The sequence below is a fragment of the Lacerta agilis genome, chromosome 3 (assembly GCF_009819535.1).
Source record: "Lacerta agilis isolate rLacAgi1 chromosome 3, rLacAgi1.pri, whole genome shotgun sequence".
NCBI classification, from domain to species: Eukaryota; Metazoa; Chordata; class Lepidosauria; order Squamata; family Lacertidae; genus Lacerta; species Lacerta agilis.
Window position 1 is genome coordinate 13,215,786 of NC_046314.1, and position 24,408 is coordinate 13,240,193.

At 41.7% G+C, this 24,408-nt stretch overlaps 2 protein-coding genes across 4 annotated transcripts; one reads left to right on the forward strand and one right to left on the reverse strand.

Moving 5' to 3' along the window:
- Positions 1-1,220: 1,220 nt before the first annotated feature.
- Positions 1,221-11,794, reverse strand: DNAJB9 (DnaJ heat shock protein family (Hsp40) member B9). 2 transcript variants are annotated; one of them, XM_033142869.1, is made up of 3 exons: positions 11,772-11,794; positions 3,315-3,541; positions 1,221-2,357 (listed from the first exon to the last, which is right to left on the reverse strand). In XM_033142869.1, the coding sequence occupies exons 2-3, from the start codon at positions 3,529-3,531 to the stop codon at positions 1,921-1,923; spliced, it is 654 nt and encodes a 217-aa protein (XP_032998760.1). In that variant the 5' UTR covers positions 3,532-3,541; positions 11,772-11,794; the 3' UTR covers positions 1,221-1,920. The 2 variants fall into 2 exon arrangements, with proteins under 2 accessions (XP_032998760.1, XP_032998759.1); XM_033142868.1 differs by lacking the exon at positions 11,772-11,794 and adding an exon at positions 9,674-9,776 and having other exon boundaries at positions 1,438-2,357.
- Positions 10,070-14,963, forward strand: THAP5 (THAP domain containing 5). Of its 2 annotated transcripts, none has more exons than XM_033142866.1 (3): positions 10,070-10,236; positions 12,436-12,628; positions 13,923-14,963. In XM_033142866.1, exons 1-3 carry the CDS (start codon positions 10,154-10,156, stop codon positions 14,934-14,936), a joined length of 1,290 nt encoding a protein of 429 aa, XP_032998757.1. In that variant the 5' UTR covers positions 10,070-10,153; the 3' UTR covers positions 14,937-14,963. The 2 variants fall into 2 exon arrangements, with proteins under 2 accessions (XP_032998757.1, XP_032998758.1); XM_033142867.1 differs by having other exon boundaries at positions 12,439-12,628.
- The last annotated feature ends 9,445 nt before the right edge of the window (positions 14,964-24,408 follow it).

The following is a 24,408-nucleotide window of genomic DNA, read 5'->3' on the forward strand; positions in this document are numbered from 1 at the left end:
TGAACACTTAACATTTGTGCTGTTTATTTCTTATGGCTACTGTATTTTATTATGGTAAATTGCTTTGGAGTGCCCTTGGATGCGTGAAGCAATATGTAAATATGAAACTAACTGAACTCAGTTGGCTGAAGGCAAAAGGGGAAAATAATATACATACAATATTGTCTCCCTGCTTATTTAACTTATATGCAGAATTCATCATGTGAAAGGCTGGACTGGATGAATCCCAAGCCGGAATTAATATTGCCAGAAAAAATATCAACAACCTCAGGTATGCTGATGACACTACCTTGATGCCAAAAAGTGAGGAAGAATTAAAGAACCTTCTAATGAGGGTGAAAGGAGAGTGCAAAATATGGTCTAAAGCTCAACATCAAAAAAACTAAGATCATGGCCACTGGTCCCCCATCACCGCCTGGCAAATAGAAGGGAAAGAAATGGAGGCAGTGAGAGATTTTACTTTCTTGGGATCCATGATCACTGCAGATGGTGACAGCAGTCATGAAATTAAAAAACGCCTGCTTCTTGGGAGAAAAGCAATGACAAACCTAGACAGCATCTTAAAAAGCAGAGACATCACCTTGCCAACAAAGGTCTGTATAGTTAAAGCTATGGTTTTCCCAGTAGTGATGTATGGAAGTGAGAGCTGGACCATAAAGAAGGCTGATCGCCGAAGAATTGATGCTTTTGAATTATGGCGCTGGAGGAGACTCTTGAGAGTCCCGTGGACTGCAAGATCAAACCTATCCATTCTTAATGAAATCAGCCCTGAGCGTTCGCTGGAAGGACAGATCCTGAAGCTGAGGCTCCAATACTTTGGGCACCTCATGAGAAGAGAAGACTCCCTGGAAAAGACCCTGATGTTGGGAAAGATGGAGGACACAAGGAGAAAGGGACGACAGAAGACGAGATGGTTGGACAGTGTTCTCGAAGCCACCAACATGAGTCTGACCAAACTGTGGGAGGCAGTGGAAGAAAGGAGTGCCTGGCGTGCTCTGGTTCATGGGGTCATGAAGAGTCGGACACGACTAAACATCATACACACACAAACACAAACACACACACACACACACACACACACACACACACAGAGAGAGAGAGAGAGAGGAGAGAGGAGAGAGAGATTAAAGGCCTCTATAAGGAAGGGGTAGCTATACCTCAAGTCATTACAACAAGAGAAAGATTCCCCCCTTTTCATACTCACTACGTTAAAAAAAGAGACAAGTCAAGTGTTCTGTTTTATGTGGTACATGTAAAAGAGCAGTTTGTTACACTAGTACTGAGGCAATTCAAGGAAACTCACAACTGGCTACAGTGAGAAAGCCAACCTCAGATGCTGGCCACAATCGTTGCTGCTAATACTTCCCAACTTTCTGCTCTCAAGGCCTAACAATTAAGAGCTGCAGGGTCAATTTTGCTAAACAGTTGCCACACATGTCACCTAAAAAAGTCAAAATTAATGTTTCATGGTATTTTAAAGTGACTAATAATAACTCAGGTTTGCAGTAGGCAAACTAATTAAAAACATAACATCACACAATCACTCAACAGTATAACACTTTATAGAAATAGAAATCTGACAATAATAATGTTTATTGTACCACTAACTCGGCACTAGTGAGGTAATCTGTTAACCTGCTTCTATGTTATTAAAAATAGATTCTAACACTGTCATATGGAGATTTCCCCCCACATGCACATTCTATGTAACCAATTAAATAAGGTCAACATCATCTCATCTTGCTTTGTTGTAGTTCTGGGTAATAGTTATCAGTTTAGCTACAGCTTATTTCAGCAGTTAAAGTACTCTGATTAAACAATAATCTCACACAGTTCACAGAAGAACCTCTGTATTTCAGCAGCAAAGGATAGATAGAAAGAAAACAGTTAAGGGCGGGGCAGAGAAGAAACGCCCAAGCATTATTGTCCAGAACAGTCTGTGAATGTAGTAACCATGTTTCCTCGACGTTGTGTCACAGTTCTGCAGTGCTTACTAGATCCATGGAATTTATTTTCAGTCTGCATTGTGTATCGGTGTGTGTTCTCAAACCCATTAAATGAAAACATTTTTTCCATATCTTCAAACATATCATCAAACAGTCCCCCTCCAAAGGAAAATTCTGGGAAAGAACGTCTTTGCCTGCTGTGAGCCTGCTGATGGCTCCGAAAATGACTTTCAAAATGTTTCTTCGACTGTGCGTTGTGGTTTTGGCCAAAGAAGTCAAAGTCTTTAAACAAGTCATCAAAATTGAAGTTAAAAGGCTGCTGGAAAGTGTTTCCATTGCTTCTTCGTCCTTCAGCATGGCCAAATTGGTCGTATTCCCTTCGTTTGTTTTCATCTGACAACGTTTCATATGCTGTTAAAGAGCAATGCAAGAGAAAGATTTAAAATCTTAGGTTGGAACATGCTGAGAGAGAGAACAGTTTTAGCTCAGTAGAAGGGAATGAACTCTGCATGCATGACATATATTCATTCAGCCATTTCAAGTTCAAGGTTCTCACGTAAAAGAACTGAGGAAGTTTTTGAGCTTTCAAAATGCTGGAGAACTGCTACATCACTGTTGATGATACTAGGTCACAGACAGAACACACTCCACAGTCAGACAACTGATCCATACAGCTCAGTACACTAACAAGCAGTGGCACTCCTAGGTCCCAGACTTATTCGGAGATGGAACCCAAGACTTCTTGCAAACAAAGTATGTGTTCTACCACTGAACCTTTCCAGATCAGTTCCTCATTCTTTTGAATTTAGAATTCTGACAAAATGTCAACACCCCAGCCAAGTACATGACTTTACAATAAATAAAGTTGTGCCTGTGTGCAACAGTTTCCAAAGATAGCTAAAAGGGTTATTATGGACAGATGACTCTTTAATCCCTGGAATATAGAATTAAGATTCTTCTAGTACTAAGTACTAGTTTCTTTTCCCCAAGGAGTACACAGGACTCCTACACAAGCAGACAAGCTTCATTACTTTCTGAAAAATGCAAGTTTTCTTTTTCTTTTTTTACACAAAGCAGGGTTAATGGTTTGCATCCTACTGAATCAGTGCACGTGCAGAGTGACTTCTGTGAGAGCAACAGCATTCCCCCCCCCTTTCCCCAGGAAGCTGCTATGAAGATTCCCTCAGTCTTCCAGAGCAGATTTGGAGGCAGTGGGGGGAGGGATAGAAAGTTCTATTGTTCCCTGTGTGCAATTATTTAGTTGGATTCAACCAAATATATCTAGCTTTACTCATCTCCATGCAAAGTGGAGTTCAAGAAATATCAGGTCAATGAGTGTTTAGTAAAATAGAATAGGACTCTACTTGCCTTCTGCAATTTCCCTGAATTTTGCTTCCGCTCCAGGACTCTTATTTTTGTCTGGGTGGTATTTCATTGCTAGTTTGTGAAATGCCTTCTTGATTTGGCGATCGGATGCAGTCTTGGGAACACCTAGGATGTCGTAATAACTCTCAGCAGCCAGGATTAATTCCGTTATCATTAAAATGCAGAGTGCAAATATAAAGACAGCCTGTGTAGTAGCCATTGCAATATTCCTGTGGGGGAAAACAACATGATTAGCCTTTGGCAACAAAGCATCTCACTAGTGAATTCTTTACCTTTTTTAAGGAAAGTAATTTTGAAGCTATATTTTTACTTTTGCACAAACTTCTCAGCTGCAGCTAATATATTTCCTTTCACCAGGATATGATTTAGATTGATCTTTCTTTATTTTTAAGGCATTTTCCAAGCAAGGTGTGATGTACACCTAAGTTATATTCAAAATAGACCCAGGGAAAACAAATTACTTAGAGTCCATTGCTTTCAATGAATCTACTTCAAATACTGAATATCACGCAAAATATTTAAACTGAGCAGTCTGATTTTTTACAGTTTTTAATATACACACATTATTTAAATATCCTGCCAAATGCTTAAAGTAGGATTAAACGAATGTGTCCCACCAGCAGAAACCCTGTGCAACAACTTCCACTTGCACAATGGAGTTCTCCCCTCCTTTGCCCCCCAAATTGGCTTGGGGTGTGTCACCATAACCCCTGGAATATCCTGTGGTGGGAGGAGAGGGCATCATTTCATCAGGCAAGCCAAAACGCTTGCACCAATGGAACAATCAGAAGAGCGTGCTTTTCAATGCTTCCTTTAGATCACTGCTATTGGAATCTAAGAGAGGTAAGTACTTCACTTTGGTTGGATTAAAGCCACATCTCTATATGTATTTATGTTGTTGTTGTTCAGTCGTTCAGTCGTGTCCGACTCTTCGTGACCCCATGGACCAGAGCACGCCAGGCACGCCTATCCTTCACTGCCTCTCGCAGTTTGGCCAAACTCATGTTAGTAGCTTTGAGAACACTGTCCAACCATCTCATCCTCTGTCATCCCCTTCTCCTTGTGCCCTCCATCTTTCCCAACATCAGGGTCTTTTCCAGGGAGTCTTCCCTTCTCATGAGGTGGCCAAAATACTGGAGCCTCAACTTCAGGATCTGTCCTTCTAGTGAGCACTCAGGGTTGATTTCTTTAAGAATGGATAGGTTTGATCTTCTTGCAGTCCATGGGACTCTCAAGATATGTATTTATGGTTTCCACCAAACAAGGGTTTAGGATCTATTCTCAAATTTCTACCGTTAAAGATCTACAATCACCAACAAGCACCACAGCAGGGCAATGCTGCATTAGTCCATTTTGGGAGGCTTATCTTTTCAGGCCTGCTTAAAATGTCGCCCTACAAATATTAAATTTTCAGAAACATCAGGAGCAGTATCAAGGAAACATTAGGTGACCTTACAAGGTTTACAGTTTATGAACTCTGTGTGCGTGTGAGTGCAGAAATACACAATATGCATGCACACGTTTATAAAGATACCTACTAACTCACACTTGTAAAGACTAAAACCACCCAAGAAAGGGCAAATGTGCACCTCTGTGTATCTGTACACTAAGGTAACCTGGTGTTACCTTGTTATTTTTTCAGTAATGTCAGAAGCAGTGGATAAAGTTTGGGTTATTTTGCAGAAGTTGGCTTTATAATCAGGCTACTCCTTTGTTGCAAAAACACTGCCTGCCCTGTGCAAAATAAAAGCAATCAAAATAAAATGTAGCATTCTTTCCACCTGCTGTGTCTATAGGAGACTCTCAACATACGTTGGGTTTACGTTCGGGGGGGGGGGGTCCCAAAGTCTTCTTTTCCTGGAGGCCCTTAACGTGCAAAAGTTAAATGTGTGTAAGTTGCAAGTTACCTGTACTTCAGCCCTCCCCTTTCCATAACAGGATTGCTAAAGACTAAACACATTCCTTAAAAAGAACTGCAGGAGTGGGGGCAGTTCAACAGTCCCCCCCCCCCTTTTAGCTGTGTATTTTTGGCATCAGAATGGAGAGGTGGTAGTGAATGGAAATAAGTGCAAGCTTTTTTTATTTTAGGGCAAGGGGAGCAACAGTGATAGCAAGTGGAAGTAATGTATTATTCTTAGTGTGACTGCCTTTGTTTCCTCAGCTATCAAAACCTAATGCTTACTGCAAGCCCTTTGGGGACAAAGAAATATGCTGATGAAATGGCTATGAGCTACTCTGAGCCCATGGGATATTGCAGGCTATAATGATAAATAAATAAAATTGATAATGCAGAAATGCACTTCGTAACTACCAATTCCCAGTTGACAATTCTGTTCCCTACAGTTGTCAACACTCATACTGACATTTATCACTTCCTAACATGGGCAATTACAATTTCAATGTGTACACTAATGTCATTTTTTTATACATATGCAAATTATTATACATGTCTATACTTGCCTGTTTTGCATCTTATTCCTGGTAATGAGACCACAGCAGGCAAGACTTGGACACAAACAAGTTGTTCTTTATCTACACTCTTATATATGTTACATTCTCCCAAACTCTCCTTCCTCCATTTTCATCTTGCCCCTCCTTCCTTCTACTAGGGCTCTCTAGTGTTGTTTAGGGACTCCCAGTACGTTTCCGAGCACAATTCAAAGTGTTGGTGCTGACCTTTAAAGCCCTAAACGGCCTCGGTCCTGTATACCTGAAGGAGCGTCTCCACCCCCATCATTCAGCCCGGACACTGAGATCCAGCGCCGAGGGCCTTCTGTCTGTTCCCTCACTGCGAGAAGCAAAACTACAGGGAACCAGGCAGAGGGCCTTCTCGGTAGTGGCGCCCGCCCTGTGGAACGCCCTCCCATCACAGGTCAGGGAAATAAACAACTACCTGACATTCAGAAAAAACCTGAAGGCAGCCCTTTTTAGGGAAGTTTTTAATGTTTGATATTGTTGTATTTGGTTTCTGTTGGAAGCCGCCCAGAGTGGCTGGGGAAATCCAGCCAGATGGGCGGGGTACAAATAATAAATATTATTATTATTATTATTATTATTAGGGACAAGCTCTAAACATACCGTATTTTTCTGTGTATAAGACGCCCCCTATTTTTGGGACTCAAAATTAAGAAAATGCACTACACACTATCCATGTATAAGACGACCCCTTATTTTAAACTTCAAAAAATTAGGAAAAAATATAGTCTTATACATGGGAAAATATGATATGTGCACAGAGAAACAAAACAATATAGCTATAAGGATAAGACAGCCTATTCTATTAAAGTTTGTACTTTGTTTTCAAAACTAAATTGTGCTGTTCAACATAGAAATGAAAGTAACAATTGTTCTTTCTATTTTGATTTTGTATTCTGTGTTTTTATATCATGATTTTATCCTGTGAACTGCCCTGGGACCTGTGGGTATATGGTGGTTTACAAATTTAATAAATAATAAAATAATAATAATAATAACAACAACAACTACACAACATCCCAGTTTGCTTCTGCTTCATAAAGCTAAGCAGTGATGACACAGAAACACTGATGGGAATAAGAAGTGATGGGTTTGGACACAATATTATGAGAATAATTCAGATTAAAGCCTGGTCAGGTTCAGGTAAAGGCTCAATAACCTTCAGGGTAAGCTAGAAAACAATCTCAGAGCTGCTAACTATCTTGTCTGAGAACTGGAAGTATTCCAGAAGTCAGGGGGGAAATGTACTGGCACAATTAATACAATAGACAACACAATTTTAGATTATCAACAAGCAGGGCAATATCCCCTTTGTATGAGGTGGGATGGGGGGGAGGAACTTCTGCTTTCACTTTTTACTAAGCTGTATTGGCCTGGTTTGTAACAACATGGCAAAGCAAACTATGGCTCACCAAGATTGCATGGATGCACCTTGACTACAGCTGATGGTTAGCGAGTAGAGGTGTTAACTAACCACAGTGCAGGATTAAAAAAAATGTTCATGGTAGGGCATAGTTTGGCTTACTGTGTCATGCAAACCAGTCTAACTCTTAAGTTAAATATATCAAACCAAGGTTTAATTTTGGTTTGTTTGCACAGGAGCAAGTGTGGGAAACCTTTGGCCTTCCAGATGCTGCTGAACTACAACTCCTATAGTCCCTGGCCATTGGCCATGCTTGCTAGGACTGATGGGAGTTGTAGTTCAGCAAAAGGGCAAAAGAGTCCCTACACCTGAACAACGAGGCTAGAACTTCGCATTCCTCCTCTCCAAGCTGTACTACGTAAGGACTGGGAACCGTGGTTTAGTTCACTGGTCTTCAACGAGTGCGTCAAGTGGGTTTGCAGCCTGATCCAAGGTGGGTCACAATAGGAGCGCTACCACCATGCAAATATATATGTCAGTAGATTAAGCAATGGGACTCCAAATGCATGTTTGGCTTTAAAGTGTGTCCTGGGACTGAAAAGGGTGAATATAGCCCGTTTAATGTAACTCTAGTTCAGGAAAAGCCTCTCCTTTGTAACTTAAATTGCCAGTTTAAAATCTTAATTGTTTTAGGTCAGGCACGTCCAACAGGTAGATCGTGATCTACCAGTAGATCACTGGACGTCTTGTGGTAGATCACTGGGTCCCCCCAAAGAAGCTCAACAACTTTGGCTCCCCTAAAAAAAGCTAAACATTTTTGCCTTGCACCCCAAAAAAGTGGGGCTTTCCTCCTCCATCAAACAAGCTCAACATCTTTGACCTGAACCCCTAAAAAATGGGCCTTCCTAAAAGAAGCTCAACAACTTTGACCTGAAACCCCCAAAAGGGGGTAGATCACTGCCAGTTTTTAACTTTGAGTAGATCGCAGTCTCTTGGGAGTTGGCCACCCCTGTTTTAGGTGATGCATTCATATGCTGAATGCCTTGTACTCACAGCTGATCTACGGCAACCTGTATTCAGATATAATTACAGGGAGGCAAATAGCAGTCTGGAACACCACCCACTGTAAGCACTTAAACTCACATCTATTTTATTAGCATGCAGTGTAGCTGGAACTTATTTCTGGTTTCTTATTTCTAGCTGGCGTGTTTTTTAATGACAGTTTTCCTCCCTCAGCATAAGCAAGCTCATCCCCCACCTACTTCATATCACCACCTCGCCCACTGCAGCTTAATCTGGATCTGGTTTGCACAACATTAGGGTTGCCATACGCCCGGAATTTCCCGGACATAGCTGGAATACAGCAGCCGCAAACAGTGTCCAGGCGGAACACAAACATTTTTGTTTTCTGAGTTTTTAGTTTGCCCGAAGTTGTTGAAAAATGACATTTTTGAGCTATTTAAGAAAATTTACCAAAATCTTGACTTCTGACATGGATTGTCCGGATTTCCACTAATTGAAATATGGGAACCCTACACAATGTCACAAGTGATGAAGATCCCTTCAAGTATGAGTGAAGCACTCCCCCCCCCCCCATGTTAACTGCAGCCTGGTATCTTACTTTCCTCTTCTTTAATTCTAATGGGGATGGGTAATTCCAGAGGTTTGCACAGCTAGAAGACCCCCTAGGAGACCAGGGTTCAAATCCCCTACTTAGCTATGTAGCTTACTTGGTGGCCTTGGGCCGCAAGTCACTACTTCTAAGCCAAACCTACCTCACAGGGTTGTTGTGAGGATAAAATGAGAACAGGTGGTTTACAAATGCAAAGCATACATAAATAAAAAGCTCAACTCAGCCATGACCCTGACCTTGGACCTCTCTCTCTCTGCCCCCCCCCCATGTACCTCACAGGGCTGTTGTGAGGAAAGAGGGAGGGGGGAGAGAGAGAAAGGAAAACCTAGGATCCTGTTAGCCATCCTGAAAAGAACTTGAGATGATGGGCGAGGTTAAGAAATACTTGGGGAGAGAAATAGAAAACACTACACAGGCCTCATTCCTGATGCATAAAAATAGCTCCCAAACCGAACCCCCATCTTGTCAATTCATAACCATTTAGGCTTTCCCCCCCTCTGAAGGAGCAGAGCGGGGATGAAATGGGGCAAAGTGACGTTAAAGGGGGGGGGAGGAAAGGGGGTGAAAATGGGACAGGGGTGAAAAGGGAAGGAGAGTTAAAGTGGGGTATATAAAAGGGATGTTAAAAGGGAGGAAGGTGTGTTAAAGTGGGGTTTAAAAGTGGGGCAATGGGAGATTAAATGGGGGCAGGGGGTTAAAATGGGGGCAGGGGGTTAAAAGGGGAGGAAGGAGTGTTAAAGCGAGGTTTAAAAGAGAAGCAAAAGGGGGGCAAAGAGGGAGGTTAAAAGGGAGCCACGTTCTTGTCCCCCACCCCGCTTCACGGGAGCAGCAGCTAACGCTTCCCCACTGCCTCGTCGTCGCCCCACTCACCGGCTCTCCACATACACACTCCCAGGCGCGTTCCCGTCGAAGCTCCGCTGCCCCTTCTCCGGACCCCTCCTTCCCGCCTCTCGCTCTCCCCTTTTTATAGCCTCGGCCCAGAGGAGCGACGCGAGGACGGAGGGGCGGGGCCGCTCCTACCACCACGAATCGCTCCCTGATTGGCCGCCCTCGGGCGGCTGACGCGGCGCGCCCGCTTTCGGCGCACGTGGAAGGAGGCTGTTGTGGCTCCGCTTCGGGGTGACTCAGTGATTGGCCGGCACCCGGCTTCCGGGGCCGAGGGGCTGGAAGCCGGAAGCAGCTCCCGGAAGCGGAAGCCGTGGAAGGTGCGGGAGGCGTCGCGTTCGCCGCTGCTCGTTTTTTGTTTTTTTTTGGGGCGAAGCTGGGACCCGGGAGCTCGGAGGGCGGAAGGGGAGAGGTTTGCTCTGGCCGCGGCGGAGTCTTGCCTCCTCCCGCGGCCTCCGATTCGCAATGCCTCGGTACTGCGCTGCTACCTGTTGCCGGAACCGAGCGGGGCAAAGCGCCCGGGACCAGCGGAAGCTCAGCTTCTACCCGTGAGTACCAAGGAGAGGCTGAAGGGACGGGATGCGCGATCTCCGACCCGCCAGCTGAGCTGGGAAGTGGGTGGTGTCTTGAAGCGGAGGGGAAGGAGAGTGGGTTGTGGCAAAATAGGGGGGCGATTTTTCTTTTTCAGCTGGTGCTGAAATGTCACCAAAGAAAATCCCCTGTGTTGCAGAACAGAACACTCTGAACAACAACAAGCAACACGTCGGCTAATAATATACTAACAATATTTTTATGACACTATACTGTTTCAAAATTCATAAACAGAAGACATATAATATGTGCATGGAGTCACAAACTAATAAGAATCAAATAAATGTTTCATGAACAGGAATGGTAGGAGTGGTAAGTCACTGTCAAAGATCACTGAAAAGGAGGCAGAATGCCTTTCCAAGTCAATATCCTACAAATATGAGATGATGGGTGCTCCAAACGTCAATAAGGTTCTCGGAGCACAGTAGCGGACAGTACAGTTCTTCCAGGATAATGAACAAATTAATAGTACCCAAATGTACATCAAATGGCCATGGATCAGCTGTCACTAAAAACTGAAACTGACTTCAGAGCAATCCATTACAACCCATTGCAGCCCAACAGGAAGCCCCCTCTGGAATTTCTCCAGAGACATGTAGATGTTAATGTGTTTTAATCTGCATTTAATTGTCTTTTATGGATAATTGTAATGGATTGTGTGGGGTGGTTTGTTTGTTTTTTGTAAACTGGTCTGAGGTTTAATTGCAATCCAACGATAAGCAGTGTTTTTTTCTGGGAGGACACGGGGGTATGCATAACCCTAAACATTTTGGGAATCTTTGTCCTTTTACTGTATTTATTTTTCCTGATTTGAACTACAAAATGGTGGTTTTTCTTGAGTCAAAGTGAGAGTACCCCTAAACATTTGTTTAGGAAAAAAAGCACTGACATTATGTAAATATGGACTGGGACGTAAAGGAATGGAGAAAGTGGGAGTCCACCGAAACTTTTGTGTTGAAAGGGTAGCAGTGATTTGGCAGATTCATGTAAGCGCGTATATCTGGTAGACCGGTAACATGCACGTGTGAATCTGTCTGTGCTTGGCTACTCGGCACTTAAATACATGACCTTTCACCCCCCCTTGCTGTGCAATGCTGCATTGTATCAATTTACTTAAATTACAATTGTTACTAAGTGCTATAATAAATTGTCCAAAATAAATAAATACTCGGCACTTTACACACATCCATTCAAAAAGGGTACATTTTCAAAAAGTAATGTATTTCATCCTTTTCTCTGCACTTTGCCTGATAGTCAACTTTAAGATTGGCGGGGTCCAGTAAGAATGGTGTCTCTAAGGGGGCTACATACAGCTTGGTTAACAAGGGACAAACTAGCAGAGAAACATCATAGTGTAGTCGGGACCTAATTAATCTGCTCTTCAGAGCGAAGTTTCCAGAGAAGGTCCCTACACAAACAAGCTATATCCGTTGTGAAGTTTATCAAAATAGTAGTAGTACAAATAAATAAAATTTGAATCTACGATATTGACCTAAAAAGCGTGGGAAGCTGAAGATTTTCAGCTGTCTTCAATCATCACCTGCCTTTTGTCTGAAGGGACCCATGGAGGGATCTCCAAGGCAGATCATAATGAAACAGCAGTTTCATTGGGAAAAGCAGTCCCTGAGATACCCAAATCCTAAGCCATTTAGGATTTATGTTTCAGTGCTAGCACTTTGAATTGTGATGTTATACCACTGGCTGAATTGTGATGTTATACCACTGACTGATTCATTTTTCAAATCATATAATTTATCCAGAGTTCTCGTTCTTGCTAAGTATCTCCAGTAACAATATGTTTTGTAAGAAACTTAAATGGATACTTTTGCACATAAGAGCCAGCGTGGTGTAGTGGTTAAGAGCAGTAGACTCATAATCTGGTGAACCGGGTTCGCGTCCCCGCTCCTCCACATGCAGCTGGTGGGTGACCTTGGGCTAGTCACACTTCTTTGAAGTCTCTCAGCCCCACTTACCTCACTGAGTGTTTGTTGTGGGCAGGAAGGGAAAGGAGAATGTTAGCTGCTTTGAGACTCCTTTGGGTAGTGATAAAGCGGGATATCAAATCCAAACTCTTTTTTTACTTCTTCTTCTAAAAGGTTGCAGGTAATAATTTTACTTGAAGTGTTACATACTGTTCTTGTAAAAATCTTTTAAAGCAGATTTCCTCTTCACGATAAAGAAAGATTAGAGAAATGGTTACGGAATATGAAACGCGACACTTGGACTCCCAGCAAGCACCAGGTTCTCTGCAGTGACCATTTTACGCCAGATTCTCTTGATGTACGATGGGGCATTCGATATTTGAAAACGACAGCAGTACCGACTATTTTTTCATCATCTGTTAATCAGGTAAAACACAGAATTTCAAATCAGAAACAAACTGTGTAATACAGAGTAAGGATGTGCACAACCCCCACCCTCTGGCTCTGTTCTGAGACCGCTGGATGATGCCAACTCAGGGGCCACCTGCCCCTGAATTGGTTAGGGGGAAAGACTACTGTTTAATATTTGATTAAAACCCCAAGTAAACATATGCTTGGGAAGGACTAGGTGGGAGGAAGGAGATACCGTGTCTTCTTCCCTCCAAAACAAGAGTGGACGGTGCTTTGCTGAACATCATGGGACTTGGTTTTTTTTGCTAAATGTAATAATAAAAAATAATCATACTGCTATATACCAAAATGGGCTTCTGTGAAAGGTTTGTACTGTTATACCCAATGTTCTGGGTTTAAAAGGTAAAGGGGGCCCTGAACGTTAAGTCCAGTCGCGGACGAACTCTGGGGTTGCACGCTTATCTCACTCTATAGTTCCAAGGGAGCCTGCGTTTGTCCACAGACAGCTTCCAGGTCATGTAGCCAGCATGACTAAGCTGCTTCTGGCGAACCAGAGCAGCACATGAAAACGCTGTTTACCTTCCCGCTGGAGTGGTACCTATTTATCTAGTTGCACTTTGATGTGCTTTCGAACTGCTAGGTGGGCAGGAGCTGGGACCGAACAATGGGATCTCACCCCCTCACGGGGATTCGAACCGCCGACCTTCTGATCGGCAAGCCCTGGGCTCTGTGGTTTAGACCACAAAGCCACCCCCATCCCTCTATTCTGAGTTTAGTCTACCTTAAAGAGTGTTTCCAGTTGAACCTTTCTGCTCTCTTTAAGGCTGTATGGTATTTTATATATACATTTTAAGTTGGTTTTGTATTCTCCCAGGGGGTTTTGATGGCCCAGTGGGGAATTCAAGTTTGTTTGTTTGTGTGTGTGTGTCTAATGTACTCTACTAATTTTTGTGTTAGACTTTGCTTTTGGAATGTGATACCAGAAGTATTGATTGTTAAACTGGCCTTTAAAAATCGTTCATTACTTCAATATTATAACTTTAAAGGAGTCTATTGGACTGGAATAGCAGGTGGATGCTATCAATTGGTGTGCAAGCATCAAATTTATTTTGAATGGTAGGACTATGGAATAATATTTCAGGTTGCAGTACTCTGCTCACTTCCTGTGGAGTAAGCCCTCACTGACCACAGTTGGACTTGCATCTGAGAAAACATGCATAGGCTTATGCTGTAATACAATATAGGAGAGGGAACCACCATGCAATGTGTTGTAACAACTTTAATAAAATCAATTATTTTATCCTCTTTAGGAAAAAGGATTTTCCCAGAAAAGAAAACAAGAGAAAACAGATGTCAAACAAATGGATATGAGTATAGCAACTGCATCTCTTAAACTTGCTTCACCAAAGAAAAATATCATTGAAGAAAGCCTATCTAGAAAAGCACTTTTTACAACTTTAAGCAAGTCTCCAGAAAAGAAAGGACTGCTTAAGAACACAGTAAAAGTTGAAGATGACGTTTCCTGCCTAATTAAGTCTGTTACACAGAATACAGAGCAAAGCAGCCCAGTCTTAATGCCAGCTGATGTGCAGAATTCAGCAGCGCACAATTACAGCTCCTCAGAAAATTGTAGTTTTAATAACTCTATAGATAACATCTTCAGTGGCACAACCACAATTTTGCAAACTTCAGTTCATGATCTTCATTCATGTCTTGAGCGCCTTTCAGATTCCAAAGTCACAGTTCCACAGACACATCTTGAACACTTGGGTTCATCTCCAGAATTAAACAATATCACTGTACCAATTAATGACCTTCCATTTGATCAACTGGACTTTCCCATTGCAAGCTGTTCAGTGGAATTGCAAGAAACTGATGAAAACACTGTGTTGCTCCACACTGTTTCACAAGCTTTAGAACAGTTGAATGGTAATAAAGATTCTGTTATCACCATTATAGTTCCCTCTGAGGGTTCAAGAACACCCATGCTGTTAGAGGGTTCATTTCTACCAGCAGAACAGGAATTAATAAACATAGAAACGGAAACATCTGCATCTATTGCCAGTTACAGTGGAATTGATGTTCTGCAGACTGAGCATTCATATTGTAGGCAAGACTCTGACAGGGAACAACTCTGGCAGAAAATTACAAAGCTGCACTCCAAAATAGCACTTTTAGAAATCCAGGAGAGAAAAACCCTAAACAGGCTCAAATCCTTAGAAGCACTTATCGCAAAACTAAAGCAGGAAAATCTGCTCTCTGAAGAAAAACTAAAGATTGTAGAAAACTGTTTCACAACATTTGAAGTTACTATGATACAATAAAGGTTTTGCACTGATTGTTTCAACTGATTACTACTTTGTACTTTGAAGATGATTGATTCCTTCATTCATTTTTAAGGGTACTATTTAATGGCATTTATCAAATGCTCAAGTTTCTTAAAGGCGCAACAGCCACGTTATTCATAAAGGAGAACCCCTGTATTTTATTTCATGATTGCACTGAAGTAAGTTAGGCTTAGCAGTGAAGCTTGAGATCTGCAGGCTTTTTTTGAATGTATGTTCAGTGAGATTTTTATGCAGGCCCAAGTAAGTGTCTAGGGGGCAGCCTTAACTTTCTAAAAAGCAAAAACTTCACTCGAGCCCCATTAATTTAAAAGTTGCAGCTTCTTTGGTCTACTCGGTAGTAAATGTATTCCATGGAAGGTGCACATGGAATTGCAGCCTACATTAAGATTCAATAGATCGTGGTTTCCACTTACTGTGTTCAGGAGAGAGGGGCAGATGGAGTTGTTCTATGGAAATAAAAGGGATTTTATTTAAGATGGGTTAGGCTCAAGACCATAGTGTTTTTCTTTGAAATATTAGTGGAATGCCTCCACTTTCCCCAGAACCAGAAAAAAATAGCTCCAGTGGTTTAACTGAATTGTTGTTTAAACCACTGTAATACTGTAATTTCTAATATCTTATCCCATTACTTCCTCTTTCAGTTGGATAAATTGGCCATGCAAGGTGGTAATTAATTAAGTCTCCTACCAGATCCTGGAAAGGGAGATACTCTGTAGAGATACTTTGCCACTGAATTACAGTTGACTCTACAGTTTTTCTTATTCAACAGGTTGCATACGCAGCCTGAATACTGAGGGAGTGGCTTTGATGAGCCCCTCCCCACCCCCCAATAAGCTGTAGGCTACCCCATCTCTTTGATAGGGATATGGTCCCTTTCAAGATGCATCAGTACTATCCATGATCACAAGTTTTTTGTTGCACATTTGGCTTTAACACACAATGCTCCCAGACCTTTTTGAGATGAGCTGCAGTTGGAGAAGTGGGAATAAGGAAGCGGGAAGGGATAAAAAGTGAAGAAAGAGCAAACTGGAAAGGAAAGGTTATAAGCAAGGCAGGAAGTGCAAGGAAAGGGGAACCCAAATTCAAAGGAAGAGCTAATGGAGTTTCCAGCCACAATAGGGAGCTGATTCCATTACTTTCAGAAGAGTCAGATGGATTATGGGGCCTGATTGCCCCTGTCCCCATCAATCTAGCTACAGGCATTCCTATACAAGTAGAATTTGACTGAACACCTACTGGTTTATATTGATACCATATGAATTCTAATTCCGTAAGTGGGCATTTTTCACAAGTTTCCGCCAGGTGGATGAAGCCTGTGCCAAAATTTGTATAAATGAATAAGGAGCAGTAAGTGGTGTGAGCTTTGGATTACACAAAACCAGGCACGCTCCCAGTTTTTACTTTATTGCGTTCATGAATTGCTTCACATAAAATATTCCAAAGCAATTTCACAGCAAAAACAAACAATTTAAAGATACAGTGGGAAGTTTTCTGTGCAATGCACATTATGAATGTGATACCCTGAGACTGACACTTAGGAGTAAAGGAAATGAGCCATTTGCTGGCTTAAAATTATAGTTTGGACAGTTGAAATGTTTGGCACATCTAATGATCATTTATTGTTAGGTAAAAAAGCTCAATGGATATGAAGGTTAGTGCCATTCTAGATGGTATGAAACGTAAGTACTGATTATCCAGCTCTTACTAGGACTACATAATGGTTTGACGTATAAATAAGGTAATCATCTCAAGTCTTAATCGAGCAAGCTTGTGTTTGCCTTAGCCTGATGAACATTTGATCCACAGGTGAGGCCTTGAGAATATAATAATCTCTACACCTGAATAATTGCCTTAGAAAGTAATACCTTCTCTAATCAGCTATATTATTTTAAGAACAAAGAAGCTGATTTGTAATGTGGCTGTTCTGAAATAATCCAGCAAGTATAAGGAAGCTTTTTTTAGTGCATATGAAAGTTATATTTTATTTAACCCCAGATTCTGACATTAAAACAAATCTAAATAAATTATATTTTGTTACTAGCTGTTTTTACTTTGTTGTGGTGGTACATGTTTTTGTTGTGATGAGATACTCCTTTTCTTTCCTCTCCTAAAGCTGATCCCATTTTTTACTGATGCCAAAAGAGAAAAGTCAAGGGTTAAAAATGATTTATACAAGTCCCACATCTTAGTTAATTGAGTATGTATTAGTTACAGGTAGGTAGCCGTGTTGGTCTGCCATAGTCAAAACAAAATAAAATAAAAAATTCCTTCCAGTAGTACCTTAGAGACCAACCAAATTTGTTGTTGGTATGAGCTTTCGTGTGCATGCACAATTCTTCAGTATGTATTATTTGTTGACCGTATAGCACCATTTCCAATGTGGGAGTCTTCTATAACTATAGCTTTCTATATTTTTTTAATATGGGTGATATATCGCTTGTTTTCTTTGACTCTTTCTTGACATCAGCCCATATGACTAGGCCAATATATTGCTATAGTATATAAACTTCAGTTGGTTTTTCCCTTCATTTGATTTCTGTTTCTGAAATAGTTGGATCCTTTTACATGATATACATGCAATTTCCCTTCCCTATGTCTGTTTCAAACGTGAAAGAAATACTTGTGGAATTAAGAGAAGCTCCACAATCACTAAAATAGATGCCTGCAAATTATTATACTAAAATGCTACTTAATTTTTTTAAATTGGTTTTTAAACAAATACAATAACCATTAAACACTTATCCAGCAGTACGGCTAATGGTGTTTGTTTTATCCATTGTCTCTAGAATACACTTACACATTCAACATTCAAACATATTACTTAACGTAACCTCCCCACTGAGACTTGAGTGGTTGGTATAAGAAGGTCTTTATTTTGGTCACTAGCATGGTTAAAGAAAGGAGTCCATGTTTCTTGGAAGGTGTCTCTGTTCATTATGCCTTTAACTGCCCTCCTGTGTCTGGTGAGACATTCAGACATTGCTGTATCCCAGATACAGTGGTACCTTGGTTTTTGAACAGCTTAGTTTCCAAACAACTTGGAACTCGAACGCTGCAAACTCGGGACTAGGTGTTCCAGTTTTCGAACTTTGCCTTGGAAACCGAACGTGCTCCTGAGCTTCCGTTTTCACTGTTGCGCAGTTAATTTGACTCCCCCGCAAAATAATTAAGGCGTTTTCCCTTCCATTTTTACTATTGCGTAGCTCATTTGAGCCCATCGTAATTAAAGCCCTTTCCCATATGTTCAGGGGTATTTCAGTCTGGCTCTTCCATTGCCAAGCTATTGCTAATCATGCTGTGGTCAGTAAGAAGCCTGCTAGTTCTCTGTAGTGCAGGGTGGAGCCTAAGTCTATGTCCAAAGATAGTGGTGCTAAAGCAGGATTTGAAGAAAGGGTTGGCCTGTAATTGCGGATATAATGGAAAATACTCTGTTCCAAAAGTTGTTAACGTAAAGGAAATCCACTGAACATGAATAACGGGCATTAAAAAAGTGGCAATATCCATTCACTAATAAAAAAGTGACAATATCCATTCACTAATAATCAAATACTGCTTACGTCCAAGCCATTTGTGCAGGTCCATATTCCTTCATACAAACCTGCTTGGGTTTTAAGATCTCGGGGGGGGGGGAACCCTTCTTTTGCTTCCACCAGCTTCTTGGTGGCTGCTCCCAGACTCTGGAAGTTGCTCCCTGAGAAAATGCACTGGCTTCCTTCTTGTTTTCCTTCCATTGGCAGGTGAAAACCTCATTTTTTTCCAGCAGGATTTTGTGAACTGGTTGGTTTTAATGAAAGGGCTAGTGCCGTGCTGGTTAATTTTGAGCGCGTTTGCCTGCACCTGCAACTGGTCAGGCATGTGAAAGTGAGTCAGAAAGCACTTGGCCAGAGCATAGTCTGTATGCTGCTAGAAAGACTGTATATACAACTGTTTGTAACTGAAACAACATTATACGGTCAGTAAAGCAACGGACTCTTCCTAGAACCGTTCGGTGTTTCTCTGTTCTTTTGGCACACTCTGCTGGCATGAGGATGGGTGCTCTCCACATGCCCCAACACTTTTTCCTGTTGATTACATTGCTGTTGTGCCACCGGAGCCTACCTTGGGATGACGTGACATATTTTGCACCATAGAGTGGGGAAAGACACCGGTTTCCCCTGTACGATAACATACAAAAAGAAAAAAGAAGATGGAAGTAGGAGGGCTTGGTGCCATTCTGTGGACACTAGGCTTGCCAATCGGGCATCCAGGAACACAACATGGTAACATAAAAATAGATGACAGGGGATGGAGGAGGGGTTGGTCACAGAAAACGTTAAAGGTGAGACTGGACACTAGGCATTAATAGGGGGGCTGTAAAACCAACCCTGTCTTGTACCTTGAAACAAATCATCACCAAACTTCCACAGGACATTTGTACAAACAACGACGGGAACTGTGCTTTCAACTTTGATGTGCCATGGCGATCAGAAGGTCGGTGGTTCGAATCCCCGTGAGGGGGTGAGCTCCCGTTGTTTGGTCCCAGCTCCTGCCCACCTGGCAGTTTGAAAGCACATCAAAGTTGAAAGCACAGTTCCTGTCGTTGTTTGTACAAATGTCCTGTGGAAGTTTGGTGATGATTTGTTTCAAGGTGGAGGATCCTTGTCAGGGTATTTGAGACGCTCCTTTTCAGCTGCACGGTTTTATTCGGGAAAAGAGACAAACTGTTACATATCCCAAATAAGGGACTTTTTACCTTCTGCATCTGTGACTTCAAGTGCTGCTTCTTGTGGGTGCAGATCAGTATGTGACAGCTACTCTTCATAAAACCTTAAGCTTATGCAAGGCACTTGGGAGCCTGTATCTATCAAGCAACTGCACTGCACTCCTCCTGGAAACATCTGCGAATAGCAAGGATATTCCACTAATTCACATAGCACTGTGCTGTTTTCTGTAGCCTTTGGAGAAGCTCTTAGAAGCTTGGCCTTGGCTACACTAGGAGACTTTGAGCCACATGTTGATGGTCTTTGCTCCTGTCTCAGCAAAAAAAAATTCTTGCACTAGATCAGCATTATGTGCTTCAGTACATGATATCCTAGTGTGAGCTCCCCCCCCCAACCCCGGCTAGTTGTAGCTGTCTGGAACAGGTGAGATTTGAGGTGAAGCTTTATGGCTTCCTTGCTTTGGCTGGCCCACACCAGCCTGAATAGGTGGCCCATCCATTAAATTAGCTCTAGCCCCTTCAATTTGAGCCAATTATCTTCCATCTTCCTTGAATTTCTTGCAGCAACATTTTCAGAAACTCCCAATTCCATATGATACATGACCCTGCGGTGGGTCACAACTGTCTGTGCCTCAGAGGTGGCCTCGTCAACCAGGAGTTGTTGGTACGCCTGTGCCAAGTTGAGCTTCGCAAAGACTTTTCCGCCGGCCAACAATGCAAAGAAGGTGACTCATGACTGGAACAGGATACGCGTGCTGCTGTAGGGCCTTGTTGAGGGTGCACTTGTAGTCAGCGCCTTCCCCTCTGGCCACAAAGCTGCATCCCTCTTGGGGACGCTGGAGACATTGAGAAGCTACTTTGAGTAGCACAGCCCCCATGTGTGTCTCTCCTCAGAGGTAAGTCACCTTGGATTCAAGTGGGGCTTACTCGAATGTAAGTATGTGTGCAGGGAATTGCAGCCCAAATTGGGGGGGGGGGCAGCTGGGCACTTTGCAAAGAAAGGAGGCACTTTGGGTAGCACAGTCCATGCCATGTCTTCTCCTCTCCTTGGATTCACTGGGGCATCTTGAACCCGAGATACAATTTTAATCTAGCTGACTGTTTTGGTGGCCTTTTAGAGGGTTTTTTTTGTATTTACATTCCATTCTCTTTTTGGCAGTACTTCATTATTGTATCATCTTTATTTCATGCAAGGCGTATTGTATACTTGCATAAAATGGCAGAATATAAACAAACTTATTATCCCAAAATACAGACGTGCCTCTACACTTGCAAGACTGGATGTTCTGCCATCTGCTGTACTTGAGGGTCGATTCCAAAAGATCTTACCTGAGAAACGACTTTGCCCCTGTGGAGATGGTAGTATAGAATCAGTGGCACATGTCCTCCTGTCTTGTACCCTTGAAAAAGACCTGAGGAATGAGATCATCACCCCACTCCTACTAACCATCCCAGGGTGCTCAACCACGGCCATAATGCCCTTCTTTCTATCAGACCAAAATGACCAGGTAACAGCTAAGGTTGCTAGCTTCATAGCTGGGGCAATTATAATAAGGGCCATTAACTGATTGATAATTCAGGATTCTAATATCTGCTTTTATATCAAATTTTCTGTTCTGTATACATTGTAATGTTTTATTGTTGCTATGGCCTTTGGCTAATGAGAATAAAGTTTATTTACTTACTAAACAAGGTGTTACTTTTGACAGAAGTGACTTGATAGCTACTTTCCTTTCACACTGATAACATATCTAATTCTGCATCAATTTACCTTAATTAAACCAATTACTGTAATACGCACAAAGTAATTCACTGAACAAACAGTTCAACAGATATCATTACTGCAAAGCCTTCACATAAGCAAATACACATAACTGATAACCTTCTTAATTGCTAAAGACAGGATGTGTCCCTCTATGAGCTCATAATACTTTATTCATCTATGTCAAAATAGGATGATGCTAGCAGACCACAAAGCAGTTAATTTCATGCTCCACCTGTCAGGACTGGTCCAAAAGAGACATGTGATGCCTCTTATAAACACACTGCAGCCTGACATTGACCAAGAGCAATCATGCTCCCCCCAACTGCTGAGAATTGTGTGGTGACTCCACTCTCTGTTTGTGTTCACAATACAGGTGAAACTCGAAAAATTAGAATATCGTGGAGAGGTTCATTTCTTTCAGTAATTCAACTTAAAAGGTGAAACTAATATATGAGATAGACTCATGACATACAAAGTGAGATATGTCAAGCCTTTATTTGTTATAATTGTGATGATTATGGCATACAGCTGATGAGAACCCCAAATTAACAATTTCAACTTTGGGGTTTTCATCAGCTGTACACCATAATCATCACAATTATAACAAATAAAGGCTTGACATATCTCGCTTTGCATGTCATGAGTCTATCTCATATATTAAACTCCAGTAGCTAATGGAAACAATTGCTTACATAAATGGACTTTTCCATTATATTCAAATTTTTTGAGTTTCACCTGTAGGTATGTCTGGGGCAGCATTACTGTAGTCATTTGCACTACTGTAATCATTTGCACTACTTTATTCTACCCAACAGCCAGAAGAGAAGATTGCTGGGAGCCCAAAGTGAGGAAATACAGACGGAGCAAGTTTCCATTTCTCCAGATCCTGCAGTCAATTGCTCTCCTCATTTGCACATTGAGAGGGTAGACACAAATCCGCCATCTTCAGGTGCTGATGAGAACCCTCAAGCCATCGCTGACTCGCTCTCTACTAGGAAAACTCACATTTTACACCATCCAGTTCTTTGAGCTTTGGAATCTTGTCCCCAGTGAGTTTTAAAGCTCTGGTTCCACAGCCCATCTTGGAGTCATCCATGGAAGAAGAATCATCGTTGTAGAAAAAGATTTGGTAGGGGCTCAGCCTCAAAAGGAGGGGAAGGGGAAGTCCTCTGTGCTACATCATCATAGCTCCTTTTGAGGATCATGAAAATGAATCAACTCTACATAGATATGTTTTCATTTTGCATTAAACAGACAAAAAAAGAAGGTCTCCCTAAGGAGCTCTGTGATTTCCTTTTTATTTTTAAAGCATATTCTCAGCTTCATTGCTAATTCACAACGGAAGAATTCTTTAAAATATATAAAAGTCTTTTCATACATCTCTCATTTTGCCCTTGACTTAGACGAAGGACTTGTCTATCTCGCTGCTAGATTAAAAAGTATGCCTGCACTTGGAAGTTAATTTCGTGTTGCGATGGCATGTGTAGGATGGTGAATAGATTCTTCACCAGCGGTGAGGCTCCACCATGGTGGAGACTTGTTCTTTTATCTTGTATCTAATAGTAGTCAGTCAGATGTTTCTAAGCCACAGATGGAGGCAATGGTTTTCCATTTCTTTACTCCCCAACAATGGGGGTTCAGAGGCATTTTGCCCCTGAACATGGCTCATTCCGTTTTGCTGTTGTCCAATCCGTCCAATCTTCTTTGAAAAGAATCCTAGTGAGAGGCTATATCTTGTGCCAGCAAATTCCTTATTGTCTGAATAAATTCTTTCACCTGGGATCTACTACCAAATTTCGTTGGGTGACTTGAAGCTCTCAAGGGAGGAAGGGGAGAGCTCTGTTCACAATTTGATAGATGTCTATCATACTGTCTTATGAAAGAGAACCAAATATCTTAGGCTTTCTTTGTAGGAAATATGCTCCAAACCCTTGATCATTTTGGATTCTTGGGTTTTATTTTTCTGCTTTATTCCCAGTATTGTTGTAACCTTCCCAAACCAGAATTGCTATCTGCCTAGTTCAGTGGTTCTATTTCAATTTAAAAGGTAGGAAACAAATATTTTTTTAAAAAAACACGGTCCAAGCACTACATTAAAATGCAAGAATTTTAATGCAAGGAAGAAATATATTATTTTGTTTTTGCAAACACAGCCTAAAGCTGCTTTTCGTGCATACTATTTCCCAGGAAGAGATAGGGAAACATACTCCCCCAGCAAGTTACAGTTCATCATTTGCCCCAATCTGCAATCAACTTTTCATGAAGAAATATTTTGGTTCCTGCCTAGTTCATATTTATTTTTGTGGGTATCCAACAGTCCAAAGCAAAGTTTCCTTGTTTATTATGTGAACCATTTAGGGTGTTGTCACATAAATAAGAGCTAGATTAACAAGGACAGGCACCTGGCTAAGTTTTAACAAGCTAGCAAGTAGGGATTTTCAGTGAGCAGGAAGTCAGCCTTTAAAGGAAAAAGCTAAAGTCTAGAAGTTGCAGACCTGGTTCAGAGCCCTAAAAGATTTATTATTATAAACTAATCTGGCCAATAGGGAGTTCACATCTAATTTGCTGAGCAAAAAATAGAGGACAAGGCAATAACTGTGAACGCTCTTTGACTGCTTTCAGGTGCAGCAATTCCTACCCCCTCAGCTGTTTTGTCGTTGAGCTGGGAAGACAGTTAATAGCTTTTAATGAGATGAAAGCAAAGTGCTGACAATAAAATACAGCAAGTCTTGAGACTTGAAGGTTTTCTAAAGGAGCGAAAACACATGGCCAAGTAGCTATGAAACTGGCAACAAGCCCACCACATCCCTTGAACTAGTATGGGAAAAATGAGACAATGTTCACAATAAAAAGAACCCCCCACCTATTTTTCACCACAAGCAGGTATGCCCATATACTAAAGTGTGTTGTCTATCTTGTTATGCAAACATTTATAGACTTTTGAGCCATCTGAGCTGCTGTCGTCCGTTACTGGGAGAGACTCT

Bases quoted from the DNA above. Each gene is read 5' to 3' on its own strand.
- DNAJB9 (XM_033142869.1), bottom strand. From the start codon at position 3,531: ATGGCTACTACACAGGCTGTCTTTATATTTGCACTCTGCATTTTAATG. The intron at 2,358-3,314 runs GCAAGTAGAGTC...GCTCTTTAACAG, and splicing joins ATTCAGGGAAATTGCAGAAG to CATATGAAACGTTGTCAGAT.
- THAP5 (XM_033142866.1), top strand. From the start codon at position 10,154: ATGCCTCGGTACTGCGCTGCTACCTGTTGCCGGAACCGAGCGGGGCAA. The intron at 10,237-12,435 runs GTGAGTACCAAG...AATCTTTTAAAG, and splicing joins CGGAAGCTCAGCTTCTACCC to CAGATTTCCTCTTCACGATA. The intron at 12,629-13,922 runs GTAAAACACAGA...TATCCTCTTTAG, and splicing joins TTTCATCATCTGTTAATCAG to GAAAAAGGATTTTCCCAGAA.